Below are 22,990 nucleotides of genomic sequence, written 5' to 3' on the forward strand. Positions count from 1 at the left end.
ACTTTCATTTCATTCCTCCCTCCACCCCCATTCCCTCTTGAAAGGGAGAAAATAATAGAGCCTTTGTTGGGTTGCTGCGGCGCAGGCACCGTGCAAGGAGCCACATGGGGGTAAGGGGCTGCCGGGCACGGCTGCCTGCCTGGATTATGGCATTTCTGCACCTTCGGCTCAGGGGAAGTCAATCCTGCGCCCCGTGGCAGGTAAAGGGACCCTGGGCTTGCCGACATCCGCAAAAAACAGCAACCAAACAAAAAAAATCCTCCACACCCACACTGCTGACTTCCTTCACTTTTATGTAAATTAATATTAATAGGTCCTCGAGTTTGGTTTCTGTACAAATATATACAAATAGGAAATAGTTTCATATTTACATCATTAAGTTAATTAGGCTCTATAAAAAAAACAGCTTTCCAAATTAGTGTCGTATGTACAGACAGCAGAGGTGAGCTCACGTCCTTGGCGCAGTCACATTGACAGTGTAATGTACACTAACCATTACCCCCAGTCCCACAGGCAATCAGCCCCACGCGGGCCGGGCACAGACAGGCAGCGGGCACGAGTGTTACGAGCAAAAGGATCCCGCTCCGGGCTTTTCTGCTCTCCAGGACCCGGCAGGGAATAGTGCTTGCTTCTCACGAGGCACACAAGTACCTCAGGGTCAATTCGTGTAATGTACACTACCAGCGCTCTGTGGATCCCGTGGAAGGCACAAGACCGGCACAGATCTCGTGTTCGAGTCGGTGGATGCTCTGCACGGCTTCTCCCAGGCGCTCCTCGATGGCGCACACCTACAGCGGCACAAGGCTGGTCCAGCCCCGGAGGGGCCGAGTCCTTCGGAGAGCCCCGGTGTGAGCGGATGGACCCAGCCTGGGGTCACACGATGCTGGCCAGTTCTGTGTTGTCCGACTCCGAGCTGCTGTTGCTCTCCTCCCTGGGGGCAAAGGGTTGGGGAGGAGGCATGGAGTGAGCCATGGAGCAAGCCCTGCCTCCGAGCAGAGCTCTGCCTTGGAGCACAGGAGCCTCCAAAGGGCTTGAGAGGGACGGCACCGCCTTGCACAGTCCCTGAAGGAGTTTTCTTTAGCAATTGGGGCGCGTTCCCTGATGATCTCAAACACTTCACGCCATCTCTTTGGAAATCAGGATTGGGAAAACAAGCCAGCCCTTCCCTCACCCCACCTCCCACGGGTCCTGGAGGATTCCTGGACACATCACAGTGTGTCCCAACCTGTCTGGGCCCGATCCTGCCCCCACACACCCCACGGGCATGCTGTGCTTGTACCTCCATAGCACACACTGACACTCACCTTAAGTCCTGCAGGGCTTTCTTGTTTTTCCTCCGCTTCTCCTCATCGATGGGGTATAGCTTGAACAGGAGCAGGCCCAGCAGGATCAACCCCACAGGCATGGCCGACACCAGCATCTTCAGGGTGAAGTGCACCTTGCTGGGCTGGGAGCAGCCCCGGGTCTGGTACCCTGCAAAGCTGCAGACAGAAAGGGACCTTCAGGCAAAGGAAACCGAGTTTGTAGGAGGCAAACCTGTCCCTGCAGGTAGAGGTTTGTGGAGCCACAGCTGGATTTAGACCCCCCCCACCTCCTTCCCAGCCCTTGGGAAGCAGAGATGCCTGGATGCAGAGGCACCAGGCTGGCCTCCCTCCCTCCTCCTCAGCCCCCACACAAAAACTCACTCTAAGCTGAGCGTGGAGATGCCCAGGGAGACCCCAGAGGTGAACTTGGTGAAGAAGACATAGAAGGAGAAGAAGATGGCTTCATGGCCACGGGACTCAGGGTGCTGCAGCTTGAAGTCATCTATGACATCTGGGAGCATGGACCTGTGCAGAGAGCGGAATGGTGAACGCTAGGACAGAGCCAACAAAGCATCTCCTCTCCCTGCTGAGAGGATTTCCCTCCAAGAGCTCCATCTTGGGCTGAAAACATTGCAAAAAGGCCTCCCAGGGATTTCTAACCACTCCAGCAGGCCCTGGAAGCACCTTACCCAGCTCTCGGGGTGCGGTGCTGAGAGCACCAGGACCTCGCACTCACCAGGGCAGGAGGAAGGCGGCTGCGACGCTGATCCCAGCTGCAACGGCCACGATGTAGGTGACGATGAGGTTACTGTCCAGGACAGCCACCATGATGAGGAAGGGGATGGCAGACTGGATAGGGGACAGAAACCAGGTTGTGTCAGCAGTGCCTGACCCAAACTCCTTGGCCTTTCCCCTTCCCTTCATGCCAGCCGTCCGACCGCAGGGACGGCCGGGGAAGCAGCAGTGCAGCCTTCCTCCCAGAGCCCCACAGTGGCCATTTCTGCTGGCCTTGGCCACATCCATGGCAGCACAAATAGCAGGATGAGGGACGGGCACCAAATCATCATGAGCAGCAGCCCCTGCCCAGCTCCAGGCCCCCTCGGGGGGCCCAGCTCTGCGCACACCGTGTGGGAAACACCATCCTCATGTGCACCTCTGTGCCCGAGGGGACCCACTCACCGAGATGCCCACGTAGACAGCAGTCTTCTTCCCAAAGCGGGTAAGGAACCACTGCCAGAAGGGAATGGTCAAGGTGGCCGAGAGCTATGGGAAGAGAAAGGGGTTGTGGTGTCACCAGCTAGCCTGGCTCTTCTCTGGGGGAAAAGCTTTTCCCAGCAAGGAGCAGCTCCTGGGCACAGCCTCCCCCATCACATTTCCAGTTTTTTCCAGCACCTCCGATTTCCACATGCTCCCAGGCCTGGGAGCCACGCAGCCACGCTGCCCGCTCCTGCCCTCACCCCATCCCTCGCCTGCCTCCGCTCCCGGGAAGGAGAGCTCACAACTGGAGCGGGCTCATGGGGCCACCTCCTCCCCGGTGCAGAGCACCCTGGCACCCAGCACCACCATCCTCGGGCACCTGGCAGGTGCCAGCACACCTGAGCCCAAACAGAGGGAGGGCCTGACTCGATCCTCAGTGCTGGGAGGGGACCTTGATCTTGTCACCACTGCCTGCACACAGCATGGCCAAGAGCCAGGCTCTGTGGGGACCGTGGCACCTTGGACCTCTCTGCCCTATCGAGCAGAGAGGGTGGGAAGGGCTCCCAGGGATGAGGCAAGCTGGAAAGGGCTCTTAAGGAGCTGTTTTGCTCCATCTTCCTGGCAGTAAACACTGAAATCCTTTTCTTGAGGCGAGGGGGAAGGGAGTGGCAGGATTCGGACAAAAGGCCCCCACGGCTCCTGGTCTCCCCCGTCTCTGGTTGCCTTCACACAGGAACAAAGGCTTCGCTGTTCCTGCCAACCCGCCCGGCCTTTGCAGGACATTTGGCAGCTCCTTCTCCCTTCCCTTCTCTCAGGGGACCTTCGGTCACTGTCCCCGCAACGGACTATTGCAGCCCTACAGCCTCCCTTCCCCTCAGCCCACGGAGCACCCATCCCATGCCAGCTCCTGGGGAGGACCCGGGGGATCCCACGGCGCGCGTCCCACCACAGTTTTGTCCCCGAGGGGCTCCAGGAGAGGGCCATACGCACCATGATGGCTAGGAGGATGTTCTGGAACTCGTTGCGGAAGCCCAGGGTGTAGGTGCAGAAGAGGGCAAAGTTGCCCTCCAGCAGCTGCAGAGGAGGCAGACAGCAGTTAGGGGAGGATGGGCACCCCGGAGCCACGCGCTCTTCTTCGCAAGGCTGCGCCCAAAGCGCGAGGAGGGGAAGAAAGCGGCCATTCACCGACCCATCCAAAGGCACGAGGCCACATCCCTTCCTCTCTGCTTGGGGCAGCTCCGGCTCATTGAGCTGCCACCTCAGATGCTCCCAGCCTGCCGGGATCCTATTTGGGCCCTACGTGGCTCGTCCCCCAGACATCTCCAAGCTGTGCTGCTGCCATTCCCTTTCCCCCATCCTCCAAGCCCCGCTGTGCTTACCATGAAGGCCAGCGAGGTGAAGAGGAAGCCGGCAATGAGCTTGATGTAGGGACCGTGGTTCATCACCAGCTTCAGCCCCTGGAAGAAGGAGACAGGCTCGTCCGACTGGAGCTCAGAGGACTCTGGGGAGCAGAGCAAATCAGCCCATCATTAGACCCGCTGAAACAGCACCCTTGGGTGCAAGGGGTGCAGTGCCTCACGCCTGCTGCTGAGCACCCTGCATGAGCCCCTGCCCACCTACAGCATCCCACCCCAAGGGAGTCAGGGCAATGCCTGCAGGGATCTCCCTGCCCTCACCCAGGCGTCCCTCAGCCCCATGGAAGGCAGAAGATGGCCTGGCTGATTCTGATAAGCAGAGCTGATCACAAAGCAGAGGGAGGGAAGGACAGAAGCTACTGGACTTTGGATATCGCCTCACCCCGAGATGCCCTAGTTGGCACTAGCAAGCTTGGCCAGACAAAACTGCAAGATAGCGTTTATCTCTGACGGTGCAGAGCAGAGAGCTAAGTCCTCAGGGCTGTGCTGCAACGTACCCTGGAGATGCTCTGGCCTCCTGCCCACAGCGCTGCCCTTCTGCAGCGCCTTCCCCAGGCCCCCATACCCAGACCTCAGCTCTACCTGCCCCTCTCCTCTGGTGCTCGACCCACAAACACGGGGCCAAGAGCTCAGCCGGGCTCCTGAGGAGCCCCTGGCAGGAGCCACAGCATTTCCATGAGTCCAGAGTATTCCGTCACGTCTCAAGCCTCACCTCTCTTCTCCCGCACGCCCACCGACAGGATCACAGCACAGAGGATGTAGAGTCCCCCGATGACCCCCGCAGCGATCATGTAGGCATTTCTCTGCGCAAGAGAGGAGAGAGCGGTGAGGGAGTGGGCTCATCCCAGGAGCCAGCCCGGTCAAAAAGGCAAGGAGAGTATGGCAGGGATTGCCAGCAGGTCCCCCCAGCTTACTGTGTCTGTGAGCGACCCGGTGTCATGGGTCATGTTTAGCTCCTCCAAGGCCACTGAGGAGTTGGTCTTGCCGATGAAGAGAGGGCTCTCGATGCACGGAGTAATCACCTTGCCCACGATCTGGCCCTGGATGGCAGTGCCCAGCACGGTGCCCAGCACTTCCACTGTCATACCTGGAGAGAGAGGCCGGTGGGACTGAGCACAGCCCTTGGGCACCCAGGACATGGGTGCAAAACCCTTCTCCACAGCAGAGCCTCCCCAGCTGCAAATCACTGCCCTTCACCAGGAGAAATGAGCCAGCCCAGCTCTCCTACAGCTCCCTCCAAATCATCAAGTGATAAAGCCTGTGCTACACAGGGAAGGAGAGTCTGCTGGGGAAACTGAGGCAGGGAGCGAGGCCAAGACTTGGTCATGCTGCTGCCTCTGCTGTATGACAGAGCAGGAGGAAAGACTTGGGAGCTCAGATCCCCCATCATCTGCTCCAGGCACTTGGCCATAACAGGGACCACCTCCCCAGCTCTCACCAGACTAGACAAGGATGGCTGCTGGAGGAGCTGGGGAAGAGGAATGGGAAGAGCTAGACCAGCTGCAATTCAAGCCCTGAATGATGTTCATCACACACGTCCTTGGCGTGATCAAATGAGCCCTTCCTGCAGGGCATCTGGAGGAAGATCATGCTCCAGCAAGAGCTGCAGCAAAGGAGCTGAGCACCGGCTGCCCGCCAGCCATGGCGAGAAAGGGAAGGAAATGCTCTTACGGTAGGCGGTGGCTGAGTCCCGCTCACTCTGCTCCCTGCTGATGAACATGGTCAGCGCAGAGTAGGGCACGTGGAAGCACTGCAACGGCACGAGGAGAATTAGCTCAGGCATGGGAACCTGCCCCTCTGCGTAGCTCAGTGAGGTGAAGGCAGGGATTCATCCTCTCCATCCCTCACCCACCGGCCCTGGTGTGCGCAGAGCCCAACTCACCGTCACAAGGGTCTGGAAGATGCAGTAGAAGACAAGGTACCACATGACTTGGCCTCTGGAGATGTCCGGCACAAACCAGATGAGAAAGTAGGAGATGACAGCAAATGGGGTGGAGAAGATGATCCTTTGGGAGAACAGTGTTAGCCTCGCAGGCACGCAGCGCCTGGGTAGCCCCACCAGCCCAGCTCTCCCCCCTACCATGTGTCCAGTGGGGTTCAGCCATCTGATTTTGGGGGGTCCTGAGCTGCCCTGGGGTGGCCCACCCTGCTCCAACACTTGGACAGGAGGTGGTTGCCACAGGGGTGATTCAGTCCAGGCTGAAGGCAGCAGCTCAGGTCTCACAGGGTGGGAACGGGAAGAGCTGACTCAGACTTCCAGGGAAGAGCTTTATTTGCAAAAACAGACATCCCTGCTTCGATGAAAGGGATTGATTTGCTCCTGCCTTCAGCTTCCACCCCCAGCCCTGACCTCTCTCCCCGGCAGCACTGCTGCGTGTTTAGCGGGACGTAATCACCTCCCTCGTCCCGGCAAGGGCTGGGGAGCAGCCAGGCAGCACAGCCCTGCTCCCCAGCAGCCTGGCTTTGCTGCCAACCCCCCTGAGCCCTGGTCCCAGGGTCAGCTCTGTTCTGCTGGCAGGGATGGGGCAAACCACCAGCCAGCAGCAGGCTGCCCAGCCTCCCGGAGCTGTGGGCACAGGGACACAGGATGCAAAGCACAACAGAGGATCAGAGGGGATTGCTCAAGCGCTGGGCCTTGGCAGCAGTCCCAGCAGGACCAGCCAGCTAGGGCGATCACAGCGGGAAGCCACCCAGAGCATCTCTCCGCTTCATCCAGCACATCTCGCAACCCTTGTCCTGCTGCAACCCAGACGGGAAACAGCTCTACCCCACACCAGCAGCCCGAGGACACCACAAGCACCCAGGTCCCCCCGTCACCCGGGAGGGGACGGGAGGAATTCCTCCTCCCGGAGGGAAGCGAGCCAGGTGTTGAGGTTGCATTCACATCTGTTTAGGAGACTGATTTTGCTTGGGGATTTACAAGCACCCTGCGCTCCACAAACTACTGGCCAGAGGCTGCATCCTGGAATGAAGCCAGCAGAACCGGACACGAGACAGAGCCATGCATGGTCAGGGCTGGCCCTCTGCCGCTCCGCTGCCAGGGTACGGCAAGATCTTTCCGTCCGGGCTGACGTACAGGATGTAAAGTTTAAATTTAAGGGGGGGTGGAGGGGGGGGTGGGGGAAGAGCGAGAAACCAAATCTCCAGGGATGGAGAACTGGCAGAGGCATTGCACAGGACCCAACACATGCACATTTTTCTGCGTGCACGTCACCCCGGCAGCGAGGGGGGAAGGAAAGGGGCGAGCCAGCTCCAGCCACTCCTCCCACCCGCTTATCACCTCATGCATACGTGGAGCCAAGGGAAATTTTGAATGAGTCACCGCAGCCGCGCGGCGGGAACCACGTCACTCTCACCATGGGCGCCAGCGCATGCACGTCAGAATCCCCCGCGGGCCCACCCCAGCACCCTGGGACGAGGGTGCTGAACCCTGGCCAGGGCTGACCAGCAGCTCCTGGCAGTGGCAGACAAGTGACTGCGAGTTACCCCTGACCAAGGTGATTAAGAAGCTGGAAGAGGTTTCGGAGGTTGTGGTGACGCGCTCGCCCGCTCATTGGCCGAGACGCGATGGTGTGTTCCTTTGTGCCACGGCTTGCACACCCCTTCCCAGACTGGCGGTTAACTGTTTGCAAACGGCTGCTGCCCCGGAGAAGGAAGGTCAAAGCCGAGCCTCTTCAGTCACCAACACATCAAGGAAAAGTTTGGTCACTGGGAAGTCTGGGATGGTCGAGGAAACGGGGACCTGCTCAGGGCTGGGGACAGAGCGGGGTCCCTGAGGCCAGGGGAGAGGAGGAGGCAGCCAGTGGATGAGTCGCTGGGACAAAAAGTGCCAAAAAGTGTTTCAAAAAGAAAGAACTGAAAGGGAGAGGGGTGATGGCCCTCAGGGAGGGTCTCCTCTCCCTTCTGAGTGGCCAGAGTAGCCCCGAGCTTTGAGCTAGAGCTGCCGGCAGCTGGCTGGGGCTCAGCCTTACAGATCAGACCCTCCAGAGCCCGGCAGAAACTTTGGACAATAAACCCTTGCACACAGGGGGATTACACAGGGTCACCTCACGGGTGCTGAGGGTTGGGGTCAGGCAGCAGCCTCTAAGGCCACCGCGCAGCCACGTCCTTCAGCACCTGCGGCTCCTGGCTTTGCACACAGGGAAACTGAGGCAGAGAGCAGCTCCACAGCCACACCAGCCTGGGGCTGTGCAGCCCCACCACAGCCAACGAACCCTGAGTTTGGGAGGTTTAAATTCATCTCAACTCCATCCAAATTGGACTCAGCTGGTTGCCCTTGAGCCATGTACAATAGCAGCAAGCTCCTCGCAGCCGGCTGCCCCAGCACTGCTGAGGGGCCCAGCACAAGTCAAAAGCTCTGGCTAATTTTAATGAAGCAGGAGCCGTTTGGAGGAATGCAGCCGCTCCATCCCCACCCCCTGACTCAAGGATGCAAGATTACAGAGAGCGGAGCTGCAGCAGCCATCCGAGCACACATGGCTATCCCGCGCAGCCCTGCCCGCACACCCGGGCGGCTCTGGGCAGGCAGCCCTGCTCTAATCTCCAGACCCCAGACCCCGCCACACATGCGGCTGCAGAGAAGCTATTTCAGGCCATGCATGGAGCCTGGCTTTAACAACAGCCGACTGCCACTGCCCAGAGCTATTCCAGGAAAGCCCGGAAGCAGAGGGTATAATCTGCGGGGGAAAGGACTGCGTCCCTCTAATTCCACTCCCCCCATGCCCACCCCCTTTGCTGCATTGTATTTCAGTAATCCCGCAGGCACTCAGGACGTGGGTTATTTTAGCGCAAGACATGCCACCATGTCCACACTTAGGCATTAGCACCCTGCAATGCTCCCTGTCCTGCGCAGGGGCAGGTGTTCACGGACATCCTAAGTCTGCCCTGAGTGCAGGCACCAGCCCTTTGGGGCTTCACAAACCCCATCCCATCTGCTCCGACTCCCTTCGGCACCCCTTCGCTCAGCACCCCGCTCCCAAAGGCGGTGGAAGAACTGACGTGCAGACACCCAGATCCATGACAGCTGTCTTCCTGCCAGAAGAGCATCCTCGTGACTGTCAGCAGGCACCCCACCACCACGCATCGACCGCTCACACCCCCATCCCTCCTCCCTATGGCTGCAATGCCACCTGCTCCGCTGGCAACGCAGCCCTGCCACCGGCCAGGGCTCAGCAAGTGCCAGGGGAACAAAGTCCAGTGGCGGAGCATGGCACCGGGGCAGCTCTCAGGGAGGCTGGAGCTGCTGCAGGCGCAGTGACACGGAGGATAACCGGGCCCAGCTCGTACGGGGATGGCTTGGGACCTGTCAGAGTAACAGGCACAGACTTGAAGCCCCAGCTATTGGCAGCACCATGGGCTTTTTGGAGCACTTGGCATCTCACCTGGGTGAGACAGGGTGTCAGCATGTCCTGCCCTACAAACCTCATGCCAAAGGACTGGAAGCGCTGTGACACATCAGACAGGGATGCAGGGTGCTACAGGCGGCTCTTACCAGGGCATCAGGCGGCCAAAGGGGGTCCACGATGTTTTGCTGATGAAGAAGCCCACCATGGGGTCCGTGATGGCATCCCAGGCTCGCCCCACAAACAGGATGATGGAGGCATAGAAAGGGTCCAGCTGCAGGAAGAAGGTCTTGTGTCAGGACACGCAAACCCCCATGCCCCCGGCTGCCCTTCCTGAGCTCCTCAGGACCTTCCCAACCGTACCGCAACCCCACTGCCCTTTGGGAGCAGGGGACAGATCCCTCGGCCTCTTCCCCTCGTTCAGTGGGATTTGAGGCACGGTGACCCGGTCCCTCACAGCGCTGCCCCACCACACTCTTTCCACACCAAACTCCCGCTGTCCTGGAGTGGATCTCCCCAAAACCCACCCCACAGCCAGCACGGGGGTGCCCCACGGGCACTTCTCCCTCCCCATTTCACACCGACCCGGAACGCTGTGGGTTTCGTGGGACAGACCCCGCATCCCACGGGACGGACACCGCAAGCCCATTTCGTAGCCTGAAGCACGGAGCGGTCACACGGCTCCGCGCGTGGGGCCGGCCCGGTGGAAACCCCCAGCCTTCGGGCCGACGTCCACGCAGGACCGCGACTCCTCGTGACCGACACACCCTCCCTTACCGGGCACCCCCCGTACCTGCGCCACGTCCAGGAGGTAGATCTGGAGGAAGAAGCCGAGCGCGCAGCCCGTGATCTGGTAGGGGGCCCCCCCGACGGCGTAGCACAGCTTGCTGCACACCGACAGCCTCTCCCGGCTCTCCTGCAACCGGGCTCGGTGTTAGCGCGGCCGGGAAGCGCCCCCCGACCCGACCCGACCCGGTCCGCCCCCCCCCCAGCCCGGCCCGGCCCCGAGCTCACCCTGCGGCGGGGCTGGCGGCAGGCGGGCGGCAGGAGCCCCCCGGGCCGGGCCCGCTCCGCGCCGCCGCCCCCGGCCATGCCGTGCGCGATGAATGGGGCCGCGCCTCCGCCCGCGCGGGCCTTGTACCGGCAGCGCCCCGCCCCGCTCCCGCCCCCGCCTCCCGGGGCAGCGGCCTCCTCCTCCTCCTCCTCCTCCTGCCCCGGGCCTGCCTCCAGCCCCCAGCCCCTTCCCTCCGTCCTCCCACCCCTGCGGCCCTGGCTTTCCTCCACGCCTCCTCTGTCCCCCATCCCCCCTCCCTCCCTTCTCCATCCCTCATCCCCCAAACTTCCATCCCCATCCCTCCGTTCCCCCATCCCTCATCCTCATCCCCCAAACTTCCATCCCCATCCCTCTATTCCCCCATCCCTCTTCCCCCAAACTTCCATCTCCATCCCTCCATTCCCCCATCCCTCATCCTCATCCCTCCATTCCCCTTCCCTCAACCCCCACTCCATCCCTTCCCTCTGTCCCAGCCCTTCATCCGTCCATTCCCCCATCCCTCATGCTCATCCCTTGTCCCCCAAACCTCCATCTCCATCCCTCCATTCCCCCATCCCTCATCCCCCCACTCCATCCCTTCCCTCCATCCCAGCCCTTCATCCCTCCATCCCTCCCCTTTCTGCACCCCCCGTCCCTCCATCCCACGCCCCTCCCAGGTGCCCCGGTGGTGGCAGAGGCTGAGCGAACACCGCGTTGCCCTACAAGGGGTCAGGGCTGGAAGGCTCCATCACCCTCCCTGTCCCATGGGTTCCCAGTGGCACCAGCTAGTGAGGCCTGGGGACTGGAGACCCTCAGTGCCAGCCCCAGCGTGGCCCCGCTCTTAACCCCCCTCCGTGTGGGCCCATCGAAGGGGCTGAAGTGAAGCATCAGCACCCGTGGCCCCTGGCTGCTACACAACAGCTTCCGTGGGCGATGGTGGCTCCCGGGCCCCAGTACCTCTCCTTGGGACACCTGTGGTGTCCCCTGTGCTGGATAGCCACATGGACATCAATCCCAGCACCTCTTGGCTGTGCCGGGTGCTGTTTGCCCACCGGCGGGCACATGTACACCCATGCCGGTGCCATGTCACCACAGTGACAGCCACCGACTCTGCTCGGCTCAGGCCACCAGGGTCCAAAGATCACCGTGAGATGTGCCACGAGATGCAGCTGCATAGTGGGGACAAGCCAGCAGGGCCAGCGTGGCACCCGGTGCCATCGCCTGATCGCTACTTGGAGCTGCAATTACATGGGGAAGGGGACAGGCAGGGAGCATAGGCAAGGAGGACAGCCAGGGAGGACAGGCAGGCAGGACGGGCAGCTGGCGCCGAGCAGGGACCTGGGATGCAGCAGAGCCTGAGCGGGCACTGGGGACAAGTGGGGCTGGTGGCCCCTGGCACAGAGTGGTGGCACAGCAGCTCCGGGCACTCCCCGGTTTCAGGAGCACTGAGCTGGTGTCACTGTTGACTCATGGTTTCCGGCCCCTCGTACAACGTGTGCGGCGGGTTCCCCCTGCACTGCCACGTGTCACAGCCCTGTGCCTCGCCACGCTGGGCACTCAGGGATGCCACCCACCAGGGAAGGGGGCCCATGTGAGGCTTCGGGCTGTCCAAATTTGTTCAGTGACGCAAAATACCTTGAAGCAAGAGGGGAGCGAGGTGTGGGCAATGCCACTTGCCCGGCCGGTTTGGCAGATACCTGCCTTGGGCTCCTTGCCCTGCTGTGCCGTGCTGGCTTGGGTGCATCTGGCACCGGGCAGACACCCCAGTGCGAGCTGGAAGCCCCCCAGGTTCCCCAGGAGAAAGGAGCTTCATATCGGGGACGGGTTTGTACGTCTGCTGGCGCACTTGTGTGATGAGTTGGCTGGGCTCTGCCCTCCCTGAGCATCATAGCTTGGGAGATTGGGACGAGCATCATGACCCTGCACTGAAGTGAGCAGCACAAACAGTTTAAGAGGTCTCGGTTTCAGGGTCTGTGTGGCCTCCTGTGCCGGGTGGCCAAGAGGAGTATGTGGCAGTGCCATGTGGCTGTGGCCAGCTCACTGCTGGCTCTGGGTGCTGGCGCGGAGCAGAGGGCCCTGGACGCCTTCTTGCTGGGGATGACTGCGTCCCCGAGCAGCATCACTGCAGCCCCTGGGGACATCCACGTGAGCCTGCGTCCCTGGCTGAGCCCCGTCCTGCGCCACCCCAAAGCACAGATTTGGGTACCCCAAAGCGCTCTGTTCCCCTGCCACGCATAAGCAGGGATCTGCAGGGGAGGCATGTTTGGGTCAACACCCTCCAGGCTCGGTGTGGGGCCCCTGCTCTGTGCCTCAGTTTCCCTCACCACAGAGAAGGCCTCTTGCGCAGGAGCAGAGGGGAATCCCGTGGTGGCACTTGCCCGCCCTGGAGGGACCAGGCTCCCCGGAGACAGGGTAATCTTGTCCTCAGCTCCCCACTGTGTTTGGCCCCAGCACTATTGCGCTGCTCCCTTTGTCCCAGGGGCTCCTCAGCTCCTGATGCTTTTGGCATTCCTGTCCTTGAGCAAAGCGCTGGGAAACTGCCTCCCGGGCAGACGCGGCTTTAGGGGAACAATGAGCCGCCCTTTGTGCTGGAGATTGTGCAGAAAGAGCACAGATAGGTGTTGCCCTGCCTTACATATGAAGTAAGAGAAATAGAAAGACCAGGATTTCCCCGGATTAGGAGGATTTTCTCCCCGAAGTCTGGTATTGCACAATTTCTGGTGGGGGATTTTAGACCTTCCTCCCAGGCAGATGCTCTGGGGGATCCTCACAGCAATAAATGAGCTGCCAAGGGCTGATCCCGGTGGGGATGTCAGTGCAGCAGCTCCCACCAGGCTTGGGGTCCCCATGGACCCACAGGTGGCTGGGGCTGGGCCACTCACAGGGTCACCTTTGGCACCAGGACCAGCTCAGCGTGATGGTCTTGCAGGCAAGACCAGAGCTCAAATAACCCTCTGACGGTGATGCTACGCCATCCCAGCCTCCACATCCCTGAGCCAGGGACACCGTCGGGCTCTGGGGGTGACTCTTCAGGAGCTGGGACCCAAATTCTGGCCCTGGGGACATGGTTCAGCCCCGGGGACAGGGATAGGGATGGGGGCTGCTCCAGTGGATGATGGCTCTGCCATCCCGCCTGCCACCCACACCTCCCTGGTGTTGCGGATCTGGCACAGCCCGGCGCGGGAGCTGAGCAAGCGTGAGAGCACCCGAAACCAGACAGCCCTGCCAGGCCGGGCCAGCCAGGACAGGGAGCACGGGCTTGAGGGCAAAAGGCAGCGAGCGGGTCCCAGAGCTGTTGGGGGGCTGTGGACCAGCCTCGGTGTGGCTCCCTGGCTTGGGGATAGCCCTGCCCCACACACCGCAGAGCTTCTCCAGGGCTCAGGACATCTCTGGGCATCGGCCAGGGTGTGCTGGGAGCAAAATGGATCCAGGGGGGCTGAAGAGGCAGCAGGGCTGGAGCCGATGGTGCATTTTCCTCCCTCTTCTCTGAACTTCAGAGCGGGTGGCTGCACCCCCAGGGAGCCAGGGTGACCCAGTGTGACCCGGGGACTGTGAGTGCTGTCCCCTGCCCCATATGGCTGGGCAGTATTTCGTGGTGCTCCCATACCCTCCAGGGACTCGGGCAGGCGTTTCGCAAGGGCCCAGCCAGCCCCTGCAGCCACTGCCCGACAGCTTCACAGGGACAAAGGGGACGCGTTGCATGGCAGCACGCGGCAGCTGCCCTGTGCTGCCCACACCTCTCCCGTTGGGACTCTGGAGGATGTGTCACAAGGCTGAGGGGGACAAGAAAGGGGGCTGAGGACGTGTTGGCACAGGGTCTCACAGGCTCTGCTGTCCCTGGGGACCTGGGACCCCTGCGGGGATGACAGGGTGGCCCGAAGGTTGCTGCTACAGCAGGATGGGGACAGCTGGAGGCAGAGCCCAGCTCAGGGTGCCCCCAGGACACCCGTCAGGCTGGAGGTGGCCATCCACCATGGGGAAGTGCTTTGGGGCTGGAGCTTCAAAGTCCAGCCCTGCTGTCAGTGGGGATCCAAAGGGCACGGGGGCTGCGGGAACTGCCTTGCATCATGTGCCGGAGCCATGCCAGCGGCCGGCCGTGCCACGGCAGCTCCCACAGAGCTGTGCCAGCACCAAAGGCACGTGCTGGGTGCTGGCTGTGGAGCTGTGCCAGCACCCTGCGACTCGGGGGCACGGCGAGGTGTCGGCCTGGCCCATGGGTGGCCCCCCAGCCCTGTCACCCTCGGTGCCGCAGCCCCCGAGGCACTCACTGTTTGCACAGCCGGCACGGGCGCTGGCAGCGAGAGGTTCTCGGGTCCTGTTTGCCGAGTGCCTGGAGAGGCCGGGATGAAAGGGCTGCGTGGCCCCTCCAGCCCTCTCCAGCGGTGCTTTCGCACCTTTAAAGCATCCGGAGCCCCTTGAAGCCAGGACAAGCTCCTGCCTCACCCTGGGAAAAGCCGGAGAGGTCCCCGAGGCCATCAGGGAGGGGGAAGGAGACGTGGCTGAGAGCTATAGGTTGTAGGAGCCTTTGCTCCTGTGCCTGCGGATGTGTTGGTGTTGGAGCAGGTGGTCTGGGGCAGTGCCAGCTCTGTCCCCAGCTGTGACCCTCCATCCTCGCTGGCCCCAAAGATGCTGGGGCAGGATGAGCCCCCGCAGCCCTTGCGGCAGCTCAGCCCTGCCCTTAATACCGATGGGGCAATTTGTTTCCTAAAGACAAAGAGAGGGCTTCACCTGCACTTCTTGGGAAGGGCGAGGGGCTGGGAGCAGCCCTGGGGCGGGGGGAGCCTGGCTGGGGACACCCTGGGGACGTGCCCAGGGCTCCCAACCTGGCTGGGGACCGGGACCAACGCTGAGACTGGGACACAAAGGGCCCATCAGTCCGGGCTCCCCGGGGTTGTGTGGGTCCTGCCCCAGCCCCGCGGGCATGCAGGCGGGATTGGGATGCTCAGGGCTGCTCTGGGTGGGCTGGGTGGGTGTGTGGAGTGCTGGGGCCATCACGGGGACCCCACGTCACCCTTGTTGCTGGGATACCACAGCCCCGGGTCCAGCACCCTCCTGCTGCGCTGACCCAGATGTACGAGGCTGGCAAAGCTTGGCAAGCTCGGCTGCACCCCGTGCCAGCAAGGAAAGGGCCGGAGCAGCCCTGGGGCACCCCACATGCTCGGGGACCCTGGGGACAGCCGCCAGCCCAGCGTCCGCTCCCGCCCCTGCTCCTCTGCCTCCCTCGTGCCCTCTGCCGGCTCAGCGATGGGGAAACTGAGGCACGGAGCTGTGCGCAGCGGGCAGCGCCGTCCCCCCTCGGCTCTCCCCTCCGGGCTCCTGCTCCGGCTCAGCTGAGCGGGGCCGGGGGTCCCCGGTGGGCTGTCCCCCCGCCCCGTCCCCGCTGCCCCACGGGCGGTGGTTCCCTCACCGGCCCCGGCTCTCCCCGAGCCCCAGCAGGTGGCGCCCCGCGCCCGCCGGTGGCGGCGGCCGGTGCCCAGGACCGGGGGGGACCGGGGAGACCGGGGGGACCGGGGGGGCTGTGCTGGGCAGCGCTGGGATGTGCTGGTTCGTGCGGGGCTGGGCTGGGCTGCACCGGGTCGTACTGGGCTGTGCTTTGCTGAGCTGTACTGGGCTGTGCTGGCCCATGAAGGGCCGTGCAGGACTGGGCTGCACTGGGTCATACTGGGCTGTGCTTTGCTGAGCTGTACTGGGCTGTGCTGGCCCATGAAGGGCCGTGCAGGACTGGGCTGCACTGGGTCATACTGGGCTGTGCTTTGCTGAGCTGTACTGGGCTGTGCTGGCCCATGAAGGGCCGTGCAGGACTGGGCTGCACTGGGTCATACTGGGCTGTGCTTTGCTGAGCTGTACTGGGCTGTGCTGGCCCATGAAGGGCCGTGCAGGACTGGGCTGCACTGGGTCATACTGGGCTGTGCTTTGCTGAGCTGTACTGGGCTGTGCTGGCCCATGAAGGGCCGTGCAGGACTGGGCTGCACTGGGCTGTACTGGGCTATGCTGGTTGCTGGACTGGGGAAGATTGCTCCCTGCAGGGCTGATGCTGCAGCCCGGGGACACAGCCCCCAGCCCCCCTGACTCCCAGTGCTGCTGGCCAGGGGCAGATCCTGTGGCCCCGACCACGCTGGGTGGCAAAAGGTGGGTGCTGGGGCTGAAGTGGGTTAGCGCACGCCGCTGGGGGGAATCTGCTCGTCCCGTGTGGACTTTGTAACGTCACGTGTGTGTGTAACGATGCCACGGTCATTAGTGCGTGAGGTGAAAGCCTCACCGCATTTTCACAACATGTATTGCCCTTCCTAGAAGGACCTTGGCGAAGGACAGATGCAGCATCCTGCTGGGCTCACCCGGGTCCCCATGGACACAGCGTGTCTCTCTGGACCCCCAGGATGGATGTGCCAGGCGCCGCAGGGGCAAAGCTGAGTTCGGGCAGCAACGATGGCACAAAGTGCTGGTGGTGGGAGCTGCGTGTGTGAAAACAGCTCTGCTGCGTCCCGGGCCATCCATGGCTTCCCTCCGGCCCGTTGCTCCTGGCTTCACCGGCAGCTCCCAGCCCCTCCTGGGGGGGACAGCCCTGCAGCCCTTGCGCTGTCGGCAGGACGTCCCCAGAAGGCTGCTGGTGCCTGGGCACGGCCTGTCCTCCGTGCACAGACCACGTTCTTCTTGTGCATGCGGAGAGTAAAGCGTCACATCCCCCAGTGCTGGTTTTCTGACGTTCCCATAGCCCCTCCTTATTTTAGCCACCTCTTTGCTGGAGTTGGTGGCTTTCAGAGGGGCAAAGCTCCCAGCTGGACCTGTGAGAGCTTCGGGCGAGGGGACCTGCAACTGGGTGGCACCCAGGACGGCACCCTGGGCAGGACACAAAGTGACCCCACTGCTGCCCAGGGCCGGAACCGCTCGCCTGCCTGTGCCTGCAGGGAATGGCCACGCAGCAGCGATGGGTGGCTGCGGCGGAGGGTGGTAGCGGTGCCCCAGTGCGAGCTCGGGAGCGCAATGGGAAGTGGGGGAACAGCCAGGCAGGGGGGCCGGATAGGAAGGGCACTCGGGGGTGGTCTCTGGCAGCAGGCGATGCCTCCCTGTGACTTGTCCCCACTTGTCCAGTTTGCTTTGCCATCACACTCAGCTGGACGTCCCCAGGCAGCATGCGTGGCCTGAGTGTCCTCAGCCAAAAATCTTCCTTGCAGGAGTCCTTCCTTAGCACTTGGGGAGGGGGGTCCCCCAAACCCTGACCTTTGTGGCGGGCTCAGGATGGGAACTGGCGGGATGCTCTGGGGGGGCAGCGAGGGTCCCCCAGCCCAGTGCACGGGGTGGCCACTGGTTAATAGCCCCGTTAGCATCCCCGTTACCAAGACCGGGGAACCCGGGGGGGGGCGCGGCATCCCTCACCCTGTGCCCCCTCGGGGGGGGCGGGGAATAGGACAGGGTCCCGCCCTCTATGCAAATAACAGCCCGGTGATTGGCGGGAGGGCGGGGCCGGGGCCGCAGACAGGCTATAAGAGCGGGGGGGAAACAATGCAGCCGCGGTCCCGGCTCGGTGGCTGCCGCCGCCGCCGCTGCCCCCGCCCCCCCGCAGCGCCGGGCGAGGTGGGTGCACCGGGGGCTCCCCCGCCTTCCTCCATGGGGCTGGGGGTGCCCCTTCCCTGAGCGGGGCTGCAGATCGGGCGGGGGGGTGCCCCCTTTTCTTTTTGGCCCCCCCTCCCCCATGCAGAGATGGAGTTTGACTCGTACCAACACTACTTCTACGACCACGACGCCCAGGAGGATTTCCACCGCTCCACGGCACCCAGCGAGGACATCTGGAAGAAGTTCGAGCTGGTCCCCACGCCCCCCCTCTCCCCCCTGGGTACCCCCGGGGAGAAAGCCTGCTGCTCCGGGGCGGAGGATCGCCCCGGCTGGCTCTCCCGCTACTGCCTGGCCGGGGAAGAGCCGGAGTATCTCATAGGGACGGGGGAGATCTTCGGGAACCTGAGCGCTTTCATCCTCAAGGATTGCATGTGGAGCGGGTTTTCAGCCCGGGAGAGACTGGAGAAGGCGATGACAGAGAAACTTTCCACGGGCACGCAGAGGGTCACCCCCCACAAACCCTCCTTCGCGCAGGATTTTGGGTTCAGCAGCTCGGTGAGCGAGTGCGTGGATCCCGCTGCCGTCTTCCTTTGCCCGCTGGCCGACAGCAAGATCCCCGCATCCTCGGGATCCGAGGGCCAAAGCGATTCTGGTAAGGGATCGGGCTGCGGGCTGCCCCCGGCCCAGCCACCCTCCGGCCTTGCTGCAACCCGCGGGGAGCCCTGCGTGGAGGACACGCGTGTCCACACATGTGCGTGCCGGGAGCCTCCCAGCCAGGCAGCGCCTTTGTTGCGGCTCCAAGCGAGCCCCGGTCCCGGCCCCACGAACAAAGCGGGCTCGGCTGCTCCCCTTCCCGCGGGGCTTCTGCTCGGGAAACCCCTGCCCCTCGCAGGAGGGTGCGTGGGGCTCCCCCCCGGCCGCTGCGTGGGTCTCTGGTGGCCCCTCTCGCTCGTCCCGGCCCCACGGGAGCCTCACGGGCAGGTTGGCGAGGGGCAAGTTTGCAGCTCAGCGTGGAAAGTTTGTTGTTTTCGAGCGTTGCAGCGTGCTCTGCTGCCGGCTCCTCACCTCGGCTGCTTCCCCTGTGTGTCCCCCCCGCCCCGCTCACAGGGCCCACCCGGGACGGGTTTTCCTCGGGACAAAAGACAAAATAGCCCCTGGGGCCGGCAGGTTGTGGAGCAGCGGCCGCGTCCCCCGCGGCGGTGGCTCCGTGGGACGGGCAGGACCGTCCCGCATCGGCTGTGGCGCGTCCCAGACCACCCCCGCGGCACGTCCCGCGTGGGGGTGGGGGGGCGTGTTTACACGGGGGGGTCTGGTAGTGCCGACCCCCCCTTCCCCCCCCCCGCACCTCGGGCCATGACCACCCGTTTTCAGTCCCTATTTGCGAACACCCGCCCCGTAGCCCCCGTGGGGGCCGTCCGCTGTTCCCCTCTCCCATGGAAGCCAAGTTGACTCGGCTGCCGTGGAAGCGCTGACGCGGCCCCGCGGGTGCCCTGACCCCGTTAATAAATCTGCCGGTGGCAGCGACCTGCGCCGGTGAGTCACGGCGCGGGACGGGGACTTAATGCCATTAGGAGCCCGGGGACGGTAAGCGGGTCGCGGGCGTTAAGAGGCTTAACCCAAACTGAGGGGGCCGGCTGGGGGCGGCCGTGGGGGTCCCGGTCCCGGTGGGGTCCCGGGCTCGGTCCCGATCCGGATCCGGCCGCGCCACGTGGGCGCCGAACAAAAAGCAACAGATTGCAAACAATGAGAGGGGGCCGCGCTGATGGACAGGGGCGAGGGCCAATGGGGTGGTACGGCGGCCGGCCGGCCCCGCCAGGTAGCCAATGGGCGGCTCGGCGGGGCGGGGCCCCGCGGCCCGACGTGTGTTGCTGCGCGGCGGGGGGGTGTGTGTATACACGTGGCTGAGACCGGCCGGGTTGTGACACTGATGAGCGCGGCCGTCGGCCTGGGTGGGGGAAGCGAGTGCCCCCTCCCAGTAACTCCAGTAGCAGGGTGGCTTGGGCTTGCTGGGCAGAGCCCCCAGAGCCTGGAGGGAGCCGGGGTGTGGGTTGGGGGCCACAAGCAGGAGAGAGCCCAGCTCCTGTGGCCACTGCTGGCCCTGTCACGGGAGGGGTGGGGGCCAGGCCTCTGCCCAAGATGTTGGTGGGGGTTTGAGCATCTCGGGCGACCTTTAGTGAGTGGCTGTATTTTCCCCCAAAGCCTAAGAAAAAAGGTGGAAGCGCATCCCTAAAGCGAGAGCGATCGCAGGCACGTCTGGAGCCAGGTCACCACGCTGTCCCCAGGGCCAGCTTTGTGCCACTGGGCTTTGCTGTGGCGGGACAAGCTGCAGTGCCAACAGGCAGGGTGCTTTGGGTCCAGTTATGCTTTATTTGGGTCTCGCTGTTCACAGCTCTGATACACTCCCCCCCCCCCCCCCGCTGACTCCTGGGCTTGGGATGCCTTCGAGGTTCACCGAGTCTGTTGGAGGGACCCCTTCACCTCTCCCTCCCCCCTGCACCGTGGGGGATTGTCCCCTCTGTCCCCAGGGAGCCGGGGCTGAATGGGATTTATCACTTGTGAAAAGTAACAAGTCACCGAAGTGGGAAGCTGCGGCCAAGGGGAACAAAGGGCAGCTCTGCCCCCACGTCCCTCATTTACAATTCCAATGGCCCATGAAAGCGCCCGACCAGGATGAACTTTGGAGTTAGGCTGTCCCAGGTCCCCAACATCCTGCTCCTGCTGTCCCCCCAGGCAGGTGGGCTCGGGTGTTTCTTGCCCAATGATCCTTTATCCTGCAGAAGTCAGGCAGAAGTAAAGCCGTATCCCAGTTTCAGGGGACTGGGCACATGAATCGCAGAGGGAAAGCTCCTTCCTGGGCCGTGGTATTGGAAAGGCATTTAAATCACGTAATCCCTGCTGGAGGTCGCGGCGTGGCTGTGCAGTGCATGAGCAAACTTTTCTGGGATGGCAGCAGAGAGATCGTCTGGGGGCTGTGGGGAGCCCTGGTGGGGTAAAGAGGGGTGACCAGGGGTTCCCAACTGCTGGTGACTTTTTTTCCTGTGTCCATTTTGAGCAGAAGGCGAAGAGATTGACGTGGTGACAGTGGAGAAGAGACAATCGCTCAGCCTGAGGAAGCCGGTCACCATCACGCTGCGCGCTGACCCCTTGGACCCCTGTATGAAACGCTTCCACATCTCCATCCACCAGCAGCAGCACAACTATGCTGCCCGCTCGCCACCAGATGCCTGTCCCCCGCCAGAGCCACCCCAGCAGGACGAGGACGAGCCACTGAGCGCTGCAGAGCCGGCCCCTGCCATCACGCTGCCTGAGCCCGGCTTGCCAAAAGCCGGCAGCAGCCCTGGCTCCGACAGCGAGGACGTGGCCAAGAGGAAAAACCACAATTATCTGGAGCGCAAGCGGCGCAACGACCTGCGCTCACGCTTCCTGGCCCTGCGGGACCAGGTGCCCGGGCTCGCCAGCTGCCCCAAGACACCCAAAGTGGTGATCCTGAGCAAATCTTCCGAGTACCTGCAGTCGCTCATCAGTGCCGAGAGGAGGATGGCGGCCGAGAAGCGGCAGCTGCGGCTGCGGCAGACCCAGCTGCTCAAACGGATTGCTCACCTCAAGGGGCACTAGCATGCAATGTGCCCCCCACCCTGGTCCCCACGATCCCCCCTGGCTCCCTCTCAATTTGCACATTTTTTAATTTTTTTTGTTGTTTGTTGAACTGTTGGCCCCAGGGGGCTGGAGCACGCGGTGGTTGCTGCATGTGGGGTGGCTGCGGTGGTGCTCCCAGCTGCGGGAATGGGGCTGCAGTGGGGCCCCCCCTGTGGCATCACCTGCCTGGGGCTGACTTCTTGGCACTGGGTGTTGCAAGATTTTTTTTTTTTCCCCCATTCCCCCTGTGAAGCTTTCTCCAGTGACCGCTTCAATTTGCAGGCTCGATGCTATTCCTTCTCCCTGGTAGCCCCTGCACCCCTCTCTGCCGTTTGCCACCAACAGCATCGCTGGGAGCCGCCCCGGGCGTCCATCTCACCCAAAAAATCCCAAGCAACCATGATCTGCTTCGGTTCAGGGAAGCAGGCAGAGGCAGACATGGAGAGCCCAGCACAGGGCTAGTCTCTGGATGGATCCCCATGGAGATGGCAATGGCAGGACGTCTCTGTCACCAGGGTTAATGGCACCCTGTGGGTGATCCCCTTGCTCGGCTGGACCGTACCTCACTTTCTTACCACTTCACGCAGTAGCTTGTCTTGGATTTTATGTTCTAGAAACTGCTGCTGTAATTGCGAGTCTTATACTGGAGGCTGTGTTTTTATACTGTATTTTTGTACCACTTTTTGAGAAGTATTGGTAAAGAGTTTGCTTTTTTATATATATAAAAACTTTTTTTTTGGAGGGGGGGGTTCCTGCTCTGGGGGAGGGCTCAGTCCTGCTGCACTTTAGGGAGATCAGGAAGGGGCTGGCTCCTGCTAGACCCTTGAGCTGAGTCCTCGTGGAGGCAGATTCCCCCCTTGCAGCTCTCCAAACTACCCATTTGCAATAAGAGGGGATTTTTTTTTCCCCCTTTCCCATCTTTGTGACCCCCATTCCCACCCTTGTGAGCGCCCCTTCTCCAGCAGCCACTTAAAATCCCCAGCAAAGCTTTGGACTTTGCAGGGAGCCTGGCTGGAGGGTGCAGGTTGGGTGCGTGGGGGGCTGTGTGGCTGGTGAGGCTTCCCCCTCTCTGTGCCATCCTGCTGCCCAGCCTGCTGTGGGGTATGTGGGTGACAGAGTCCCCTGTCCCCTCCCAGGGGTGCTGGCAGGCGTGGTCCCGTAGGGCAGCACCCTTGGGTCCCCACTGACCTGCTGAGAACCGTTAGAGTTAACACTGTGGTTGGATTTAGCACTTTCTTCATTACCTCACACTTCATAAATAAATAAGTTTGCAACAGCCTGGGTTGGCTTTTTCCATGCAGGTGGCTGTGGGTTTCCATGCATCATGCCACGATGCTCCCGGGGGGGCTGGCCTGGCCACTCACGGACACAAACAGAAATTAATATATTTTACACCAGGGCTTGGCTGTCTCGCTGCCAGTAAGACTGAGCTCTTTGTCCTGGCTTTCTCCCAGCGATCGAAACAGAAGTGGTCGTGGCAGTGGGGCCAGGGAAATGAATCACCTGGATTAT

The 22,990-nt window shown here is 62.4% G+C and overlaps 2 protein-coding genes across 2 annotated transcripts; one reads left to right on the forward strand and one right to left on the reverse strand.

Moving 5' to 3' along the window:
- Window positions 1–276: 276 nt before the first annotated feature.
- MFSD2A (MFSD2 lysolipid transporter A, lysophospholipid) lies at window positions 277–10,397 on the reverse strand. Its single transcript, XM_072885206.1, has 14 exons — window positions 10,273–10,397; window positions 10,052–10,174; window positions 9,408–9,532; window positions 5,799–5,922; window positions 5,588–5,666; window positions 4,831–5,003; window positions 4,629–4,719; window positions 3,881–4,002; window positions 3,492–3,575; window positions 2,484–2,567; window positions 2,041–2,153; window positions 1,686–1,829; window positions 1,305–1,481; window positions 277–931 (listed from the first exon to the last, which is right to left on the reverse strand). The coding sequence occupies exons 1-14, from the start codon at window positions 10,348–10,350 to the stop codon at window positions 874–876; spliced, it is 1,575 nt and encodes a 524-aa protein (XP_072741307.1). The 5' UTR covers window positions 10,351–10,397; the 3' UTR covers window positions 277–873.
- Window positions 10,398–17,778: 7,381 nt separating this feature from the next.
- Window positions 17,779–22,768, forward strand: MYCL (MYCL proto-oncogene, bHLH transcription factor). Its single transcript, XM_072885322.1, has 2 exons — window positions 17,779–18,494; window positions 20,898–22,768. The coding sequence occupies exons 1-2, from the start codon at window positions 17,990–17,992 to the stop codon at window positions 21,455–21,457; spliced, it is 1,065 nt and encodes a 354-aa protein (XP_072741423.1). The 5' UTR covers window positions 17,779–17,989; the 3' UTR covers window positions 21,458–22,768.
- Window positions 22,769–22,990: the final 222 nt, after the last annotated feature.

The sequence above is a fragment of the Ciconia boyciana genome, chromosome 21 (genome assembly GCF_034638445.1).
Source record: "Ciconia boyciana chromosome 21, ASM3463844v1, whole genome shotgun sequence".
NCBI classification, from domain to species: Eukaryota; Metazoa; Chordata; class Aves; order Ciconiiformes; family Ciconiidae; genus Ciconia; species Ciconia boyciana.